The sequence below is a fragment of the Taudactylus pleione genome, unplaced genomic scaffold (assembly GCF_031769625.1).
Source record: "Taudactylus pleione unplaced genomic scaffold, aTauple2 ptg001547l, whole genome shotgun sequence".
Lineage (NCBI taxonomy): Eukaryota > Metazoa > Chordata > Amphibia > Anura > Myobatrachidae > Taudactylus > Taudactylus pleione.
This window is the reverse complement of record NW_028285944.1, coordinates 294,601-316,117: the sequence shown is the minus strand read 5'-3', so window position 1 is coordinate 316,117 and position 21,517 is coordinate 294,601. Positions and strand designations below refer to the sequence as shown.

At 45.6% G+C, this 21,517-nt stretch overlaps 1 protein-coding gene across 2 annotated transcripts in view; it reads left to right on the top strand.

The window, feature by feature from the left end:
- The window catches only part of AMOTL1 (angiomotin like 1), a 157,046-nt gene that overhangs the window by 102,094 nt on the left and 33,435 nt on the right, over nucleotides 1-21,517 (top strand). For both annotated transcript variants that reach the window (XM_088463994.1, XM_088463995.1), the window contains one exon: nucleotides 4,631-4,922. In XM_088463994.1, the coding sequence (XP_088320120.1) occupies nucleotides 4,631-4,922 (292 nt within the window). The remainder of the gene's footprint in view (nucleotides 1-4,630; nucleotides 4,923-21,517) is intronic.

The window sequence follows — 21,517 nt, the reverse complement described above, 5'->3', positions numbered from 1 at the left end:
GGTTTGGAGAATTACAAGTCCCAGCATAGCAAATATTGCTGCCGTGGCCAGCTGGTACTTGGAGAACCATAAGTGCCAGCTTGCCATGTATTTCGCCAAAGTAAAATGTAAATAAACACACAGACACAAAGTTTAAGAAAAAAAACACACTAATAAATAAAAACACAGTGTAGTTTAAAAAATATATTTAATTATTTACTTAGTCAAAAAGTATGGTGGTCGCTCACATCAGCTTAATGACATTGCACAGGTGCTTGTAAAGGACGGGGTTTACACTGAACTACAGAAAAAAAGGGATATTCCCTCCAGCACACTGCAGCAATATCAACAAAAATACTTGAATCCTACATAATAGAAATTCAGAGGTATTGGTTACATACATTTGCAAATATATGAACTATGGGGTTCACGTCCGAGGTGCAGGGATTCTTTTGGGGTTCCCTGCACCTCAGACGTGAGCCCCATAATGTTAGGGACGCCAGTATAGAGGAGCCTTGACGTCGGCTCGGCGCTTATTCATATATTTGCAAATGTATGTAACCTATACCTCTGAATTTCTATTATTATGTAGGATTCAAGTATTTTTGTTGATATTGCTGCAGTGTACTGGAGGGAAAAATCCCATTATTTACCAAAGATCTGTAGAAAAAAAACCCAGACTGGAAGGGTTGCCAGTCCCCCGAGAAGTACTATACTTTGCATTGGCCCATTCTGTTGGTTAGTCAACATGTGGGAACCACCAATGTTAAGAACAGGTCTAATGTAAAATATAGGATAGTAGTGCTTTATTGTTCGGGGGGACTGTCAAACGGTCCAGCCCGGTTTGTTTTTTTAGGGTGTCTGACTGGTTGCTATGGTCCTTTTTAGAAGGTTTGATAGACCTGCCCCTCACGGATGTACACCCCCTGCCGATGTAGATCATTTACAAGCCCATTCATGGGCAGATGTAAATATTAACAGTTGGTGAACCGTGCTGGTTCTTTACATAACCGTGACGTTTATCTTGACTTATGGGGAGAAGTGTCAAACCCTCTATAGAGGACAAGTGGTGGTGGTTCCCCTAGCAACCAATTAGCTTCTATCTGTCATTTTATGAAATGTACTAGATAAATGATAGCTAGAGGCTGATTGGATAATACCTCCATTCATCCACTTTAGAAGGTTTCCCCCTTAGAATGCTCCCCAGCTGTAGCTATATTACACTGCTGTTTAGATTTACTTGACTATTAATGAGTTCCACAAAGTAGAGAAACTAAACCATATCTGGTCCTTTGGAAGCTGTTCTGCAACTTGTTCTATCACTATATATGTAATTTATATCTTCCATAAACGACTTTTGTCCCATGTTTATAAGCTCCTCGCCCATGCTGCTCAGCTGTATCAACTTAATTGGTCTTTATTAATTTTTTTCTGAGGCCACTGTATGTGTTGCAGACTATGGGCCGTATTCAATTAGCTTCACATACGCGATAAAGTTTTGCATGCCGGACTTTTCACCTACATCGTCTGTTAGCAGTGGAAACTTATCGCGTGCGTACCCGCTATTCGCCCTATACAATTCCACAAGACGTGAAAGGCGTGACACGCAAAGTCAGAACAGGTGAAAAGTGGTGTCAGAATCATGGAAATCAGCCTGAACCCCCCCAAAAAGATGCAGAAACATTGGGGATGAATGTAGTAGTGCCCGATTAGCCCTAATGAAACTGTTTGGGGTACTTAAGTTCGCACAATTGCCTCTAATTAGCGTCTTTGCACAAGTGGTGAAGAATGGCATAAAGCTGTATGTTTTGGAGAAAATAAGTAGTGCTGGCAAATTTGGGGTACCTGAAAATGGGTGCAAGAATCTTTTAATGTCTCTAAAGTTTAGTTTTAATAAAAGTGAAATTACTCACTCATAAAAGCACCTGCAATCCCATAAACACTTGACCCCTTCTTAGTGCACCCCCAGAACCTTATTTCACTAGTTTGCGAAGTTGTCCCCCCACTTTTTCACCCCCAAATTCAAAGTACTTTTTTGGGGTGTTAAGTTTTTTCCTGGAATTTTTTGACACAGTTGTCATTTGGGGGGGCTGTTCCAAGGGTTCTGAGTGGTTTCCCCACCTTTGCACCCCAAAATAAAAATGTTGAACTTTTTTCCTGCTATTCAGAGGCAAATCTTTTTTTGCCTATTACATTGCATTGACCTTCTGCGTACACAAAAAGAGGATGGAATTGAATACGGAGAGAAGTTTCCGACAGGCGAAAAGTCGCAATCGGCGATACCTTTTTTTTGGTGATCTTGGATTTTCGCTTCTGATTGAATACGGCCCTTTGGAGAGCATTTAGCTATTGACCAAGTATATTCAGAGACACCTCTCAATATACTGACACCTACCTGCTGAAAGAAGAAACTACACAAGACACCAGAAAACAATGGAACCTTAACAAAACATGCAATTTCCTTTCTAAAGAAATAAATTGTAAAGTGCATTTATTCCATACAATCAAACTATGATCACCTAATCAGGCCTGGCCAACCTTTTGCTCTCCAGCTGTTGTGAAACTACAAGTCCCAGCATTCTCTGCCACAGTTTTGCTATTAGGAAATGTTATACTGTGGCAGGACATGCTTGGACTTGTTAGTTTCACAACAGGTGGAGAACCACAGGTTGGCCAGGCTTGTCCTAGGTAAAGATTTACTAAAGGCGGTTTGTTTGGTGGTTTTGCCTAACATGCTGGTGTTTTGAAACCGCCACCGCGGTTTGGAATTGAAAACTGCTGACGATACACTGCACAAATCGAGTTCCTTGTATTTAGATCACTTCAGCTGTTAAACCCCATTAGTACATTCAGACTGTAGCATGTGCTCTTGGTCCGGTAACCTTTGCAATTAGGTCCCATGCATGTAGGTTCTATTTGTCCCCAGTTATCCAGCAAATGGGCCAAATGTTTGGATTGCATAGTACATGGGCATAACTAGAACTGCAGCTGTTTTCTCCGTAGTTGTATTTCCCTCAGGTTCAGTGGCTTGTTCATTGTCACTGTGGTGCAAAACAATTGGTTGGATTATTACTAATCACCAAATGACTGTAGTTTAGAGACTCTGTAGTAAAAACCTTTTGTCTGAATAGCACGTGAGACATTAGCAGGGGAGACTTGCAGCTGTCCTGGGCTCTTGTAGAGACACAGTGGCTGTCAGCACACAGTAATCATTCCAATGCAATGTTGATTACAGGTCACTATTATCCTATATGCAATACTACAAAAACAGAAGAAATAAAAAGATGTATTTCCTGATTGTGTAACATTAGCTATTGTTAGTATTCATTTTTGTTTATATACCATCAAAATGTAATAATTTACATCAGTCCCAGCCTCCATGGGGCTTACAGTCTAAACAGAGCAGAGCCGGGACCTTCAAAGCGGATGAATATGCACATTATATCTAGTCCCGCAGATCCTATGATTAAAAAAATAAATAAATAGTCCTGCAGGGACCAAACTTTACAAAAAGATGGTGTTCCTTTAATAACATGGTGAGTCTTCCTTGTCCTCTGCATGTGCTATAAAGCTTAATATGTTTCTACCCACAGTTTCCGCCTCTATCGGCAGTGACTTCATTAAGATACATTTTACTTGTTGATGTATCATTTATTTTTATCATCTTGTTTTAAATGTATTATTATATCAGGGGTAGTCACCTTGTGGCGCTCCAGCTTTTCTTGAAAACACAAATCACATTATGCTGGTATTTGTAGTTCTTTAACAGCCGGAAAGCCACAGACTGTCCAGCCATGTATTGCACAATATTAAATACATGGCGTTTACAGTGGAATGCTTTTAAAATAAAATAACTATATGAATAATTCCTTACTGTCACATTAATGTCTTACTGAATGGATTAAGCCAGTGCCTTTCATGTGCATGCAATAAAGGAGCTAGATTTATGTTATAACTAATTAAAAGATATGTAATGCAACAACTGATTAAAAGAAATTAAAAAACTCCAGAGCGCGAGCTTTTATTTGGGCAGATGTGGATAACTAAAATGTGATTAAAAAATGAAGAGAATCAACCGTACAGGATCAAAGGCAGTGCAAATATCCTGACGCCAGGGGTTATCTTTACTAAAGTGAGAGTTTTTAGAAATGGAGATGTTGCTCATAGCAACCAATCAGATTCTACTTAACATTTAACTAGCACCTTCTAGAAGATAATAGTTAGAATCTGATTGGTTGCTATGGGCAACATCTCCACTTCTAAAAACTCTCACTTTTGTAAATTTACCCCCAGGTATTAATAATATTCTGATGTCATTAGTGTTGATTTTTACTATCCCCCTGACCAGTAAAGCGGGAACTTTAAGCAACTGACCCTAAGTAAATAGGGGCAAATTTGTAAGTTTGCCTATTGTTCTTTATTCAGTTATTTTTACTTTTTAGATGCGATCTGAACAATATATGTAACAGGAACATCCTCAGAGCAGAGAATTAATTGCAGGGACAGATTGCATGCTGCGTGTGTGTATGCGTCACAGTACAAACTAAATCTGTTCATTCCAGCATTGTCTAAATATACTTTTCTGACACCCGCCGGATTCTGAGAACCCGCGGCATAGTAATATTCTCGGTATACATCTTCTATCTTGCAGCCGGCAGCAGATCCCCTTCCATTCCATACCGTTGCAGCACCACAGTCCTATGTCCTCTCAAGCGTCCTCCATCAGTGGCTCTTTGCACTCAGCTTCCCTGCCGCTGTTTCCGATGGGTATGACTTCCCACCCCGCACCATCTCCGTCCCCGTCTCCCAGCCAGCAGCTCCCGCCGGAAGCCTTTACCATCGTGGAGCGGGCTCAACAGATGGTGGAAATGCTGACCCACGAAAACAGTGTCTTGAGGCAGCACCTGGAGAGTTGCTATGAGAAAGCAGACAGGATCCAAAAGGTACGTTCTCCATACGGTATCTATATGGCCAGAGTGCCAGAGCTTTGCGGGAAACTACAGGACATGATACTGACTGAACTGCAATAAGGGTATTTCCGTTGATGACAGCTGGGTAGAAACCTGTCATCATTATATAAAATAAATAGTGCTAGTAACTGTGTAATGCAGACATTTGTCGGCTGTCATGGATTATTGCAAATAAATCTGAACAAAAAAAATGAAAGCAGCAATCCTATATATTGGTTTCTTTTTTTCTTTAATAACAAGCTAAGTACCTTTTTAAGCATGCATCTGGTAGTCATTTTCCTTACCTGTCCACCTACAAATCATTATCTCCTTTTCAAAATTGCTCTGGTGGGGAATCAAGTATGGCTGTCAGACACGGGTTTATACTTCGGAGCATATGATGCGATACTGTATTCTTTTGAAGTTATGCCTTTTGCAGTCAGTAAAGATCTTTATGAAGAATACATGGCTCTGATCCTTGTGGTTATCTTTATAGGTTTGAAAAGCCTTTGGCACAACTGAAACTGTTTGCTTATGTCAGGTTTTAAGAAAATATTGACTGGGAGAGGATTTTATTACTTTCCTTAGGAACCTGCAGGTAGTGATCAAAAACAGAGGGACTATCTAGGTAAATTAACATTACCTGACATGTTGAATGCAAGAATTTCCACGTGGATGTCTGACATGGTCATCTACATGTGTAAAATGCTTTACTGTCTTGGTTACCTATAATTATGACTAGCATGACTACAGGACTTTAGTGACTTTTCAAGAGGTGTGTCAGTTTAGCGGCCTTTGGCAGGAGCTTCAGTGACCAGTGGACAACCCAACTTGTTAATGTTTCACAAGCAACGTTGTCTGTGGTGATGTCCGCCTTGAGCTCAGAGAAAATACGACACCATTATTAAAGGACAACAGTGGGTGGAAGCAAATACTCCTGGATCATGATATCTGAGCATTAATTGGAATTGCATACAAAAGGCGAGGAATAGCAGATCAGCTGATTGCAAATTTCGGCCTGTGACATGAGTTTAACCACAACGGTGAGACGAGAACAATGCAGCGCAAGATCTCATCGTCCGTTTGCAGTGCATAAACTCATCGCCACACCTGGCAATGCACGTTGACGAGTTCAGTAGTGCAATGACCATACGCAATGGACATCCAAGCAGTGAAGGAAGACGATATGTTCAGATGAATCGTCCTTCACCATGTGCTTTACAATGCGGTTAAAGAACTCAACCGCTCTGTTTACTGTGCAGTTAAGCGATCCATTAAGGGCGGTTTCCTGGTGCGATTTGGGTGCATTCATTCCCTTGCAAGCCAAGGTCAACGGTAACCACTACTTGATGATACTTCAACATCATTGTGACCCCATGTTGCAGTATTTCTTTAATAATGGGAGGGGTGTCTTCCAGGATGACAGCGCCCCATCCACAGAGGGTGTGTGGTGTCCTCATGGCTCTATGAGCACGACCCTGATGTTATCCATAGGTCACGGCCTTCTATATCTCCTGACTGAAATCCAGTTGAGCTTTTATGGGATTTCTGGACCACTTTATCCTGCTCCATCAGCCAGATTACAGTTAGGGACTTTGTTGTGGAAAGTGCTGCCTACCTCCCGCATAGTCCCAGGCAATGTTGGACCAAGACTCACTGGGTGAGACCGGAGATCCCGATTAGCGAGAGCAAACTCGAAAAAGCTGCCAATCCGTCAGGGAAACGCGTTGGTGTGACACCCCTATTCAGGCATCAGCACTTTATCCACTACAGCACCGTTGACATATTGGAATTTTTCTGTTGTGGCTACCGGTTACAGTCTGAAACTAAGAGGGCTCTCACTAATCGGGATCTGTGGTCTCACCCAGTGAGTCTTGGTCCAACATTGCCATCTCCCAGTATCAGTGTCTGAGAAGGACGTCACCAAGGACTACACTGAGACGCAGAGACATCCTGGGATACCTAGTACACCTTTAGAATACTTCAGCTGTGGTGGTTGGCAATCAATGGTAACCCCTAGAGATCTGGGGCTTACTCTAGACTAGGGATGTGCAGGCTCGGATAGGTTCGAATCTGCATGCTGAGTTCGGATTTTTCCCTCCAAAAATTGGGTCTCAGAAAGAGGCAAAACGTCATCTTTCATTGACAAACATCATCATTCCTGGACAAAAGACCATGGAAAATGATGTTTGTCCATGAAAGATGACGTTTTGCCTCTTTCTGAGACCCGATTTTTGGAGGGAAAAATCCGAACTCGGCGTGCAGATTCGAACCTATACTAGCCTGCACATCCCTACTCTAGACTAACCAAATGAAATATATGCTGGATTACCAGAAGAACCGGTAACATATTTATCTATTTCTACACTGAATTTCCAACATACTTTATACGTGTCCGGTGCCGACTAGACTGTGCCTGCAAACGGTGTCTCTCTATTCCAAGAGCTCTTTTATCTGTGACATATATGTCTATTATTGAATATTTTATATGCTGATGTTCATCATTGTTTCAATGTGTTTCATCTGATTTAAATTATTAACATGTTTTTTACTTTAGCGCTGCTTTAGTTACCTTTTATCTTAATTATCTAGAAGACTAACTATCTCCTTCTGAGCAGCTGCTTGGACAAACCACTCCTGACAGCGCCTTATCCTATTTTATTTACATGAGGCAGCACGTGGTGTCCCAGCACCCCATACAGTGAGTTTATATTGTTTTTTCCCCACTATCTGAACACTTTACATCAGATTCTAATGGTGCATACATGGATAGATATGTCAGATGAACGATTTGCAAACAATTGAACGATTTCAGCCTGTATTAAAATGAATGAAATCGTCCAAATCTGACTACAAACACATCAGATGTCAGATATCGTTATCTGACAAACGGGAACGCGCATCGTTCATCGTTGCCCACATGTCATATTTTTCTTTCAGATATGAACGATTGAACGATTTTTAAAATCGTTATCATTCAGATCTGAAGAAAAATCTGACCGTGTGTATGCACCATTACATAAAGACCATGGGTTAAAAAGGCTCGAATATCAATCTGTCATGGGGGACACAACAAGGATGTTCCCTGTCGCTATTCTGCTGAGTAGTTGAGCCAGTGGCATCTAAGATACTATGAATGCATGGCGTTTATAAAAGTTGTACGTTATGCTGATATAGACGGAGTCGAGCGATTATCGGTAAGCTGCGCATGTGTCTAAGTGGCACTGTGCATGCTTCGAGGTACATTACCGCATTCGCTTGCAGAGACTATTTACTCACAGTGTGATTGACCGTCAGGGACCGTTTGTGGGAGGTGAAGGGGAGTGTCGGCTAAAAACGCAGGCGTGTCGCAACCATTTCGGAGAAGTGTCACATCCTATGCCTGCCAACCCGTACACAAAAAAAAATGGCTCCAGCGACTCCGTACACGCGGCCATTCTGCACCACCATTGGCCTACTCAGAAGTTTGATGATCAAAGGTTCTGCGACCGATGTGGCGTGTTTTGTACGCAGGTGCTTGGATTTGCAGGTGTGCGTATCAGTACATGCCTTGGCGGCTGCAACATTTGCATATTTGCTCACAGCAGTTGCTTACAAAGGTGCGGCGTCGGCGTCATTAGCGTACATCTCTGATTCAGACCCTTAGTTTCTTGGCTGGTCATTCAAAGCATCTGCTCATCTTAGATCATTTTGTGCATTCACAGTGTGACTAGTATTAGATTGGCCCAAATTCAGATCCCTGGGGTTCCGCACTTGTAACCTTCAGTCTACCTATTTATATGTTTTATCGAATGTATTTTATCGGTCCCCCCCCCCTGCCCCGGCTAGTTTAAATACTTGGGGCCCCATTTATTAACAAAGCTAAATGCTAGCAGCATATTTTGTTTAGTATCACAGTGATACTAACTAATATGCCACTGGTATTCATCATTACTCTCCCCTCCGGTGACGTCCTCCCTCGCCGCCGGGGTCCTCCGCTCAGATGCTGACAGCCTAACATTACCAGCGACGGGATTCTATTGCATGAGCATGCGCGGCGGTCAGTCTGCGCATCTGCGTGACTGTTTAACCCAACGGGGACCCGGCAGTGCCTTGGAAGGTGTCGCTGAAGACGGAAAGGCTGCTGCCGGGTGGCCATTGCCGGCAATAGGGACTGCATCGCTGTCGCCATCTAAAGATGGCGAGAGCCATGTAGTGACGAACAGCAGTAATCTGACATTAGTGAATGCTAAAGGGATTATGTATTGTTGTTAAATTGGTGCCATTGGTAATGAAGTCTCTGAACTGTTCACCTAATAAATCGGCTCCGCATAAAGCTGGGTGCTGGCAATTAGTACAGGTTGGTACATTCTGTTACTGTTGTATAACAGAGAGTTAGTACTTTCTTGGGGAGGACCAAGGCATCTACATCTACATTCAGAGTGTTACGCGTTTCCATTTGTGGCCAAGAGGGGGCGTTACTTAGTGATATCGGGAAGCTTGCACGATGGCTGAGGGAATAATGCAGCCATAAAATATAGGGTCCCACGCCTGAGTGAGCTTACGGTCTAATAGGAAGACAAGAGCAGCAAGCGTGGCTCAGTAGACTGATTGGGCGACTGACGAAGAGAGATCTTAGGGCCGGTGATGGCTCTTTGAGGAGGGTGGATGGGGTTGGACATGTTGAGCTTTAGGTAGACACTAACACCAGTCCTTGTAACACAAAAGTGTTTTGAGTAAAAGTATGTATGTTTTCTAAAAGTTTCAGGCATGTAATATAAATATGTGATCAGGCGTTCTGCTATGACTGGACATCGGGCCCCTTGTAGGACCCTTTCAGAAGGCTTTTGGAGCCTGGAATGAGAACTGCAGGGGGGCAAAAACTTTAATTTGGCCGCGCGTAACAGTTTGCATTTCATATCAAAATATATCTTACATTCTCGCGGAGTGCATGACATTTGCATATTGTGCGCATTTGCTGTACGAGCTGATTGCACTGTAGTACGCTGCAGCAGGGGACGAGGGGCATTTGCCCAAGGGCTCCGGGCCAGAAGTCCAATGGGGCTGCGGCGACCGTGTGTTTTGCCGGTATTGCTTTTGTGACTTTATGCAAATACCGCTGCAAGCCCTTCCCTGGTGTACAGCCCTGCGTCTGAGTGTGTAAGGACTGAGTCACCCACTTTGAACGTCTTCAGGCGCTGTAATACCGCTTGGCGACCTCTTTATACGCTGCCATCGGTCGCACCACCAAAATTTACACCAGCCCCATGCTAGGTGCAGAGTCTCTGCCAGGGTATGGCTTCCAATGTGAGCGATTATGAACTTTTGACTACTAGTGGCATGTATTATGTGTATTCATTTATCTGTTAGGAAATTGAGTATTGCAAAGATAAAATACGATAAAATAGCTTTTTGGAAATTCCCAGTCATTTATGGTGTAAAGCCCATAGACAATGTTGGCAGCACAGTCAGTTTGGTGATGTCACTAATTCATTTTCATTTTAATAAAAAAAAAAAATGTTTGTTTTTGCCTTTGGAATTTTCTTTTTTTTTTTTCATTATTATTTTAGATTAAACTTTCACTCAACACCTTATTTTATCTTTTAGGCAACCATCTCTGTATTTCACCAAGGCCTTTATTGTACAGGCAGGCTCGCAAGCGGGTCGATTGTTAGGCAGTGCGGACGCGCGGCGTGCGAGCCCCGGAGTGAGCGCAAAAAGCACTCGCTCCGGCGCTCGCATCCGAAAGGGGCGAGCTGTCGATGTTGATCGACAGCTCGCCCCGTTTGGAAGGCGGAGAGAGGGGGTGGCTGGGCAAACGGAGGCGTTCCTGCAGGAACGCCTGCCATTTGTGGGCGGACCTACTGACATCACTCGTGATGTCAGTAAGTGGACTTCCTGCTCTTTTAGAGCAGGAAGTCCTCTGGGGCTTGTGGCAACGAGACCCTACCGCAAGGGAGAGATGTCATGACGTCTCTCCCATAATTCAGAGCGGGTCGACCCGGGAGGACGGAGGAGAGGATGGCGCGAGAGCGGGGATTCAGGTAAGTGTTTTGTCTTTTTTTCTTTACGTGTGTGTTTGTCTGCTGCACTGCTGGGGGACAGGGGGACGGACTACTGCTGGGGGCACTGAACTGGGGGGGGGGGCGATACTACTTGGGGCACTGCTGGGGGGACCACTACTGGGGATTTCCACTACTGGGGCACTGCACCGTGGGACCACTACTGGGGGCACTGTATAGAGGGGGGGGGACTACTACTGAGGGCACTATATAAAGGGCACTGCATAGGGGGGACTACTACTGGGGGCACTACATAGGGGGGACTACTACTGGGGGCACTGCATAGGGGGAACTACTACTGGGGGCACTGAATAAGGAGGACCACTACAGGGGGCACTGTATAAGGGGCACTACAGGGGGCATCTTTACTGGGGGCCTGCATAAGGGGAACCTCTACTGGGGGCACTGTATAAGGGGCACTGCATAGGGGGCATCACTACTGGGGAGCCTGCATAAGGGGGACCACTACTGGGGGCACTGCATAGGGGGCATCACTACTGGGGACCTGCATAAGGGGGACCACTACTGGGGGTACTGCATAGGGGGGACTACTACTGGGGGCACTGCATAAGGGGGACTACTACTGGGGGCACTGCATAGGGGGGACTACTACTAGGGGCACAGCAGGGGAGGACTACTACTGGGGGCACTGCATAATGGGGACCACTACTGGGGCCACTGCATAGGGGGACCACTACTGGGGCCACTGCATAGTATAGCATAGTGGCCCTCGGCTTCGTTGATTTTTTTAATGTGGCCCACACTGCCTTAAAGGTTGAAGACCCCTGCAGTAAGCGGTGGCTTGTATCGCATTCAAAATGCAATGCTTGTGACATCCCACCCTGGGTCTCTTGGCTGAAAGTACAGAGGACAGTAAGGAGAGTGAACGGGCTGTTATTACTACTAGTGTGTAAATACTGTTTTTGTTTCTTTCTTGGAATAAGCTTTTATACAGTGTTTATTTTCAGCACGAAGACAGGCAACATCTGCTACTCGTTGCTTCAGGGGCTGGTTTTCTGTGTGTAGCAGGCATGAACACGTGTAAATTCCCTGTAATCATCACGGTTGTCCTGTGAAGTGTAAGCGGGACGTGTAATGCACAGAACCCCAGATAGAGCAGCAGGGCCTCTGTTTTGTTTGGCACTCCACCAGTATGGCTCTCATTGCACTGGAATTGTCAGTGACTTACATAGAATGATAAGATAATTGCACCAGAAACCGGAAAACAGAGATGTGTATAGTCTCTGAGTCATGTACATGTATCGCAGCTCAAGATAACATCACACAGTTTACGCATTAGGACAATTCTAACTTGCCAAATTATTTTATCGAACCTTCTAAAAAAGGACAAGTTGAGGTGTTTCCATAGCAACCAATCAGATTATAGCTATGATACATCTAGTACATTCTATCAAATAATAGCAAGAAGCAGATTGATTGCTATTCCAACACCTCCACTTGTCCTTAAAGCTGCATACACACACAACGATTTTGTAAATGAACGGTTTTAGTAAACGATTTTCGTTCATTTTATCAAGTGTAATGAACGATTTTTTTTTTAAATACAAACGATTTTTGCATATTCCCTTAATGAAAATCGTTCGGTTGGTCAGTCTGACTGAACTACAAATGTGAACGCGCATGAACGATAATCGTTAATCGATTGAACGATAAACGATAATCGTAAACGATAATCGTAAAAAAAAAATCATTGTGTGTGTATGCACCTTAATAGTTTTTTTTGTTCTTGTTGTTTCTTGTATATGTTTATGTATTTTACGGTTCCAGATCACCTGTACAGTTAGGGGCAGTCATTTTGTTGGTTGAACCGCTATTACGCCTGTCATTTCTATTGGAAAATTCCATGATGGACACATAATGCACAATGGACCTTATTCAGAGCCATTCGCTAGATTCGATCGCTCGTACCCAGCGTATGCAAATTGGCCTAAGTGACAGCATGGCAGGCGCCCACTCGGAAAGGCATAAGCACGCCCACTTTGTGTTGGCGAGCGATCACTTTGTGTTTTTAGATGCCCATTAGCGTATGTAGAGATGCCCACTAGCGCACGTCATCTCCAGGAAGTGTATTAAAACATTGGTACATCGAGGATCATCGGAAGGGTCGCAGCGCTTGTGGTTGCCTTACCTTACCTCAAGCATTGCGAGGATTGTTGTGTAAAAATTAGGCAGGTGAAGTGTTCTATGACGCTGGCTGATAATTATGCACGCCTCTGAAACGGCGTTGCTACACTCAGGCACGCCTCCGTTCACACCTCCACTCCCCCGTTATTAGTGTCCTGCCCCTGTTACCACCCACAAACGGCCTCTCCTGTCACTCATTACACTAGGCTGTCTTTGCTGAGCTAGCGGATTGCGATCGCTCAGAGTAGTTTGCGCACGCGCAGAGCGAAGCATGCGCGGTCGCTAACCATCGGTCGCGTACGAGCGAGCGGCCACTTGCGAGCGGCTCTAAATGAGCTCAAATGTCTGTCTGCTCTCATACAGAGACTGCGGCTATGAGCCAATCAGAATGCAGTTTAGTGAAATCGGCAAATCACTGAGAATCCAGCCTATCACAAAGTGCCTCAGTGACGTCGCTGGTCGGGTGCTGATTCTGAATTGGGCAGCACAGACGGCGTAATGGCTAGTGTTACTGCCTCACAGCACTGAGGTTGTGAGGTCGAGTCCCACCACTCCCCTAACTGTGTGGAGTTTGTATATTCTCCCTGTGTTTGTGTGGGTTTACCCCGGGTGCTCCGGTTTCCTCCCACACTCCAAAAATATACAGGTAGGCTAATTGGCTCCCAACAAAAAAATTAACCCTTGTGTGTATGTGTGTGTAAGCATGTATGAATGCCGTTTAGTCCCTAATTTGCGGTGCAAGTCGCTTTAGAAAGAATTGCTTTCCAGTCTAATCGTGTGGTTCCAAAGCACAAAAGTTATTTATGTAAAAAGGGGCAACACGATGTAACTTTAACAATTAGAGTAAAAATCAATAAAATAGTACAGCCGATACATACGCGTGCGCACTGGTCCCAGTATACAGTCATCAGTCCTGAAGTCTGTGGTCGCAAAGAAGATGTCTGTACACTGAGGTCAGGGCACAAGCCTATATACCTTACAGGATTCAGAGTTAACAAAGGGACAAATTGACAGGTTATCATTGGTTCTTGCTTCTGGTCAATCTGGTCATTGGTCAGTTCATACGGTGTCATGAGGGGAAGCAATCGGGAAGCCGACTGCCTATATACCGGCAGCCGGCTTCCCGACTGTCTTATCCCGGCAAGGGTGAAATGCCGGGCGTCTAGATGTGGACAGCCGCGGGGGGGGAGGGTTAGGTTTAGGGCTCCCGGGGGGGACTTAGGGTTAGGCACCCCCCGGGGGACTTAGGTTTAGGCAGCGGGGAAGGGGGTGGTTAGTGTTAGGCACTTAGAGGCGGGATTAGGGTTAGGCACTTGGGGGGAAGTTAGGGTTAGGCACCCCTAAGGAGGGTTAGGGTTAGGGAGGTTAGGTTAGTGGATACTTACCTATCCACGATCGGGATTTCCAGCGCTGTCGGGTTTCCGCTGCGTCGCACTCTGCTCCTGTCGGGCTGCCATGCGGCCGGCGGTATTTCATACCCATTCCGTCATGAGGGGTATGGCTCAGTCTTCCAACAGTCACATTGTGTACCTTTCTGCCGAAGAACTGGTTAAAACTGGCTACAATACTGCATAATAACTCCCTATCATCCATAACTAGCGGACGCATGATGCAACTTCTTTGCCGATAGAAACGGATGTCTGCAAATAAATAGGGATTTAGTATGATACCAAACATGACATGTCCACTATATGCTGAACCTTAGATCTCTTTTAAGTGCATCTTACATCATCATTATTGGCTAACAATACCTTTAATAACTCTGGTTATTAACTATAATGTGTGGGAACCATTTTATATGTATGCGTTCGCATATGTGCGTCTGTGTATTGAAATGCAAATGTGCGTCTGTGTATGTATGTGAATATACATATGAGCGTCTATTTGTATGTATGTGAATGAGCGTCTGTGTATGTGTGAATACGTATATGAGCGTCTGTGTGTATATATGTATATATATATATATATATATGTGTGTGTGCGTTATGTGCGTCAGTGTATGTGTGTTGTGAATTCGCATTTGTGCACATTGAATTGCACCGATGCAAAGTAGTGTCCAAGTAACACGTCATCAGACCATAGACGACTATATCGTCAGATAATAATTGTAAAGCGATCGTTTCCAATTATTTGACTTTGACACATGTGGTAGGGAATATAGGGCCTCATTCAGAGGCGGTCGTAGGATGCAAGCGGTCGCTCGGAAACAGGGTGGCCGCTTGCATCCTGAACGGCCGCCTCCATGTCGGTCGTTAGGCTGTGGGTTAACACCCACAGCTCTAACGACCGCTAAGGGAGATGGTCGCGATGGTCTTAGACCATCGCGACCATCGGGGCTTACGACGAGACCCTAGGGTAGGGTTTCGTCAACCTTAAGCCCCAGGGAGCTTCCTGCTCTGTTTGAGCAGGAAGCTCCCCACTGACATCACTGATGATGTCAGTGGGGACGCCCACAAAACGGCAAACGTTCTGAAAGGAACGCTTCCGTTTGGTCGGGCACGCCCCCTGCCCGCCCAGCAAACGGAGCGAGCTGTCAATCAACATCGACAGCTCGCTCCGTCTCCTTCGAGCCCGCTAACGACGGGTGATCCGTCGTCAGCGGGGGCTCGCGCATGCGCACGACGGTGCAGTCTCCGTCGTGCGCATGCCCTATGGACCAACATCGAGTCGGTTGCGAGCGCTCAGCGCTCGCAACCAACTCTGAATAAGGTCCATAGAGTGTAAGCTGCACTGGGGCAGGGACTGATGTGAATGGCCTAATAGTCTCTGTAAAAGTGCTGTGGAATATGTGTGCGCTATATAAATAACTGGTAATAAATAATAATAATAATAATTGGACGGATATCCGTTGGTGGTTTCTGCATACAGCACATGCACAGATGGGATTTTGTGCAGTTCTGCGTATTGTCCATCCTATTCTCAGTGCGTCAGATTCGCCTTTGCCTGAAATTGGGTGTTTCAGGGTTGCAATGATGCGATCGCACAGCATACTAACGTCACATTGCCATACTTGTACACAGTGGACGTTTATTGATAAATTTTATAGTCACTTGTCACATGTTCCAAATAAAATGTCATTCTATACAGATACAAAGTACAAACAACAATGAATTAAACGCAAACATCTGTTGTTTTCTCCTTTAATAGCCAAATATGAATCTTCATTTAGCAGAATTCGAAATGTCAGCTAAGTAATGAGAATAGCCGGCCGGAACTTGATATAATATATCCACAAAGCTAATGAATTAGGTGCTATCAGTCAGAGAGGTTGATACGCAATCAGACAGATAGGGGCGACTAGACGGCGAATCTGTTAGTCATTCTCATCATTGCGCAGCCTTGCACCAACCCGACAGCACTGGCAAAAGACACACCTCCTCCATGGCGTTATCTGCGGATGTATCCATATCTAATTGGGTTACAGGAACACGCCCTTACTGAGTTTATGGCTGCGTTTAACCACTTAACGCGGCTAATATTTTTCCAATAATCTGCTCAGAATTGTATTTATTTTTTGTACGATTGAATTAAGGGCCTGATTCAGCAGCGCACGCAATTGCGACTACGTAGGCAGATCGGCCGATTGTTCAGTAGTGCGCATGTGCGCTGTAATCGCACTGCGATTACGCTTGCAGATAGGAATCCATCGCAGAAGGGAGTGACAGGCCAGGCGCGTTTGGGGGTGGTGACGGGGGATTGGTTGGAGTAACGCAGGTGTGCCTGTCCGTCTGAACGCCTTTGCATGGGCGTGCATAAATTAGCCGTTGCGATTGCCTACGCAGCCTGAGTACTCCCTGCGTGCGACGAGACCTGCAATTTCTGAGGCGGGTCAGCCCTGCTGTAATTGTGCGTGATGGGCTGATGTGCTTCAATGTTACCGATGTATGCGCAGAACTGCGAGGTATTACGGAAGTGAGAAAGCAGCAGTGGGCGTCTCTATGCTGGCTGAGCGGTGTCAGGCATTAGCATATTTTCGCAGTTTCATTGTGTGCGATTATGCAGCAGAGATCGCAATTGGCCCTAAGTCAAGAACATCTATTTAAAATGTATCCAACATTTTTTTTTTAAAACACCTAACAGTAATGCTGCATACACACGGTACAACCTGCACAACCAAAGATATTGCTGATCGGATTTCCCTCCTACCCTCTGTAGTGCAGGGCAAGCGATTGTGGGTGTACACACTGATAGATATCTATGATATCTAGATGGGCAGCACAGACGGTGTAATGGTTAGCGTTACTGCCTCACAGCACGGAGGTCATGGGTTCAATTCCCACCACGCCCCTAACTGTGTGGAGTTTGTATATTCTCCCTGTTCTTGCATGGGTTTCCTCCGGGTACTCCGTTTCCTCCCACACTCCAAAAATATACTGGTAGGTTATATCAACAAAATTGACCCCAGTGTGTATGTTTGTGAGTAAGTGGTACGGAATATAGGGCCTGATTCAGACCCACTCGCGAGCGGCTGTCCGCTCGCAAGTGGGTCGATGTTATGGACTGAGCATGCGCACGACGGAGGGAGCTCCGTCGTGCGCATGCGCCAGACGCGACGAGCGAAGGAAAGTCCTTCGCTCGTTGTGTCCGATCAAAGGGGGCGTGCTGTCAATGTTGATTGACAGCACGCCCCCTTTGGTGGGCGTGCCGGGGGCGTGCCTCCCTGACGGGGGCGTTCCCACGGGAACGCCTCCCGTCAGAAGCCGGCCCACTGACATCACTAGTGATGTCAGTGGGAGTGATTTTGTCTCTGATAGAGCCAAAATCACTCCGGAGCTTGCGGTTGAGAAACTCAACCGCAGGCTCCGGCTCGCAAATTCGATGGTCGCGATGGTCTCGACCATCGCGACCATCACAATGCACGCTCGTATAGCCTGTGGGTGGTGACCCACAGCTATACGAGCGTCCAGGAGGACGCTCCATGAAAATGGAGCCCGGCCCTCATTCAGAGCGTGCGCTCTGCTCAGAGCGTACGGCTCTGAATGAGGGCCATAGATTGTAAGCTCCACTGGGGAAGGGGCAGATGTGAATGGTAAGATATTCTCTGTAAAGCGCTGCGGAATATGTGTGCGCTATATAAATAACTGGTAATAAAAATAAATAAATGATAGATATGTCAGTGAAGTCATCTCTTGGCAAATCTTGACAAAATCGTCCAAGTTGGCTTGCATGTATGGTCGTCTAACGTTATCGTTCATGCGGGAACGCACATCGTTGGTCGTTCACTGCTTAAAAATGAACAATATGAACGGTTTACGTTGTCGTTCATATCGTTCAGGAAAATCGTCCTGTGTGTATGCAATATTATATCGATTTCTTAAAACATTGACTACAATGCATTGAAACATCGATAGTCATGGATATTTCTGACTGGTCCCATCAGATGAGACCATGTCAGGGAAAGCCCATCCTGGCGACCACGCCAGGCAAGTGGTTAATGGTAGCATGCACCGATCTCTTGCTTGGTTATCTGGCCGTGCCTTTCTGTAAAACATGTCCTAGCTTTGTATAGGAGCCGGAGAGAGAAATCTCACACCGGGAATCAGCTGTTGAGGTGAGAACCACGTGGACATAGAATGTCTCTTCCAGCTGGGACGTCTAAATAGAGCATAAATGGCCGGATGGATCCAATTTTGAGATTTAGTTTTAGATAGTTATGTTTGAAAATTGTTATTCTGTTTTGACAGCATTAGAGACTGTTGATTGTACTTCTAATGGGACTGTAGGGAAAGTCCTCGACTTTAGAGTCGCACGTAAATCGGTTGCAACTCCGTTTGCTTTATGCGTTCGGAAAGAAATGTGAATTACCGTCTGTCGTTAGCCTGAAGCATCTTTACGACCACGCCGGCACCCAATAAAAGCATTTGTGATCGCCATCAGCGCACATTTACACCAGCCTCATCCTTGGTGCGCGAGATCCGACTGAAGTCTGCCTACGCTCACCTCCGAATAGCCTGCAATGCCATCAGCACGCCCGCAGCATGCTGATCCTGTATATGCCCAGTAACACCCACTCAGTCACACTGCTACTCAGATCCATACAACTCGCCCATAATCTACCTAAGTTGGGTATGGCGGCCCCAACTCTGATGTAAGCCCTAAATCTATAGGGAATCTACAAGGTTGTATTACATGCGCCTAACCATGGCGACATAGGCGTCACCTTTTGCTTCTCTTCAGGCACCAGCGTAATATAAACCTTCTAATGAAGCCTTCCTACATCTGCAGGTGACGATAGTAACACCATACTAGATAGAGGGCCTGATTCAGACCCACTCGCGAGCGGCTGTCCGCTCGCAAGTGGGTCGATGTTCTGGACTGAGCATGCGCACGACGGAGGGAGCTCCGTCGTGCGCATGCGCCAGACGCGACGAGCGAAGGAAAGTAGAGCCAAAATCACTCCGGAGCTTGCGGTTGAAAACCTCAACCGCAGGCTCCGGCTCGCAATTTCGATGGTCGCGATGGTCTCGACCATCGCGGCCATCAAAATGCATGCTCGTATAGCCTGTGGGTGGTGACCCACAGCTATACGAGCGTCCAGAAGGACGCTCCATTTTCATGGAGGCCGGCCCTCATTCAGAGCGTGCGCTCTGCTCAGAGCGTACGGCTCTGAATGAGGGCCAGAGTCTCTAAACCTCAAACTGGCCAAATACGTTCTAGATGACTTCCAGACCACATAGGCCTCTCCGTGTGTATGGAAGATGAGCGCCACCTTCTGCCTGGATTTATGGGCAGGCACAGTAGTCATCTGTATAGCATAGGTGGCTGTAGAACAGAAGCCCACAAAGGTCTTCTCCTTCAGTGCTACTATTAGCCTTTATGTACTTGGCGCCCCAAGGGGTCTGCAGCGCCTTACGTAGTACATAAACAGAAACAGTGCAAACAAAACAAGAACAAAAAAATGCAAAATACCTATAGTACATATATTGCATAACCTGGGATAGAAGCTATATAACCATTGTTAATACACACATAATCAGCACTTGCTGAACCCAAAGGTTTGGTGCCATTATTGGCAATGAAGAGGAGATGACTGGAGGAGATAGACGTACTCCTATTGTGTATCCGCCTAATCCTTCCATGCTACAGATATGAACATCTATATAGAGGGATGGTGGATGCGTTGGAGAGGAGAGCCGGTGAGGGCACAACCAAGAGACAGCTATTACTGGTACTTATTGGCCCTCTTGGTATATATGCTATATATGTAGGTGGAATTGTAACTGCTAGGGTGCAGTTTTGTGTAGTGTTCTATAAACAAGGAAATGTAATATTTCCTTGTGTCTGCTTGGCGGCCGTATCCTCTTTGAAGATAATGAACATGTTGGCCGGGCTTACAAAGTGGGCGGTGTGAGCGGGGCTGGCACTGGGACCCATCAATGAACAGAGGGAGTTTAGAAAGGAAATTGCCGAGCTGCTGAGAAATATGAACACGTTCTAGCTTTGCCCAGCCTCCCCTCACATGCCGCAGCAGACAAAAGCCGCACTCAGCGCCATTCTGCCCTCTAAGCCGTGTGGATGCACTCACGTGCCAGGCTGTTTGTGTCTCCGAGATGAAAGGGAAACTCTTTTTTTGCTGGATGGAAATGATGTTATTGGTCTGCAGCGTTTACCTTGCAGGATTCAGGAAACCACAGGAATTCTGCCCAAAGTCATATTACATTCCGTTGCTATAGCGACCAAGCGTTAACCATTGCAGTGCCGCAGGAGTTTCTTAGACTGGTTAAATCCCAGTCTGCCTAGAAATAGAAATGTTTCCTCCTCTCCGATCTAATTCTCCTTTTGCTGAGTCTGATTTATGAAAAGTTTTCTCCACGAAGTTGAAAACACATGACTGCGTAAAAGTTATATATTACAGAGATGACGCCGCACTCTTTGTGACCTCTCTTTTGAACCATTGACTCAACTCCATAAACGTTCCCCTTTCTGTTGAAGATAAACTATGGACCTGATTGAGAAATGTGCGCAAACCCGATGGTTAGCGAACATCTCAGATATTTTGGGGTCTGCGCATTGTGCAAAACGACTCCTAGGATCTCGCTCACAGATTCTCCATGATTGACATGCTGCGGCATTTGGGGGGTGGAGCGGGGGAGTGGCTGACCAGTTTTACCGGAAACGGGGTGGAGGAGGGGGGGCGTCGCCTCCATTTTCTGGGAGGAATGAGGTCAGAGTCTGCGTCGGTTGACACAGATATTTTGGCCTCGCTGGATCGCTATTCTGTTTATACGCACACAACGCAGTTGCTGAAATCAGCGGGGATATGTAAATGTTCGCAATCACAGCCTGACATAAGGACGCCCCTTTCCCCTTACTCACATCCTTATACTTGGCCAACATAGAGAAACATCGGTAACATCGTACAGTTAATGAAGCCCAGACCTTACTCAGGAATTGCTAACTTCA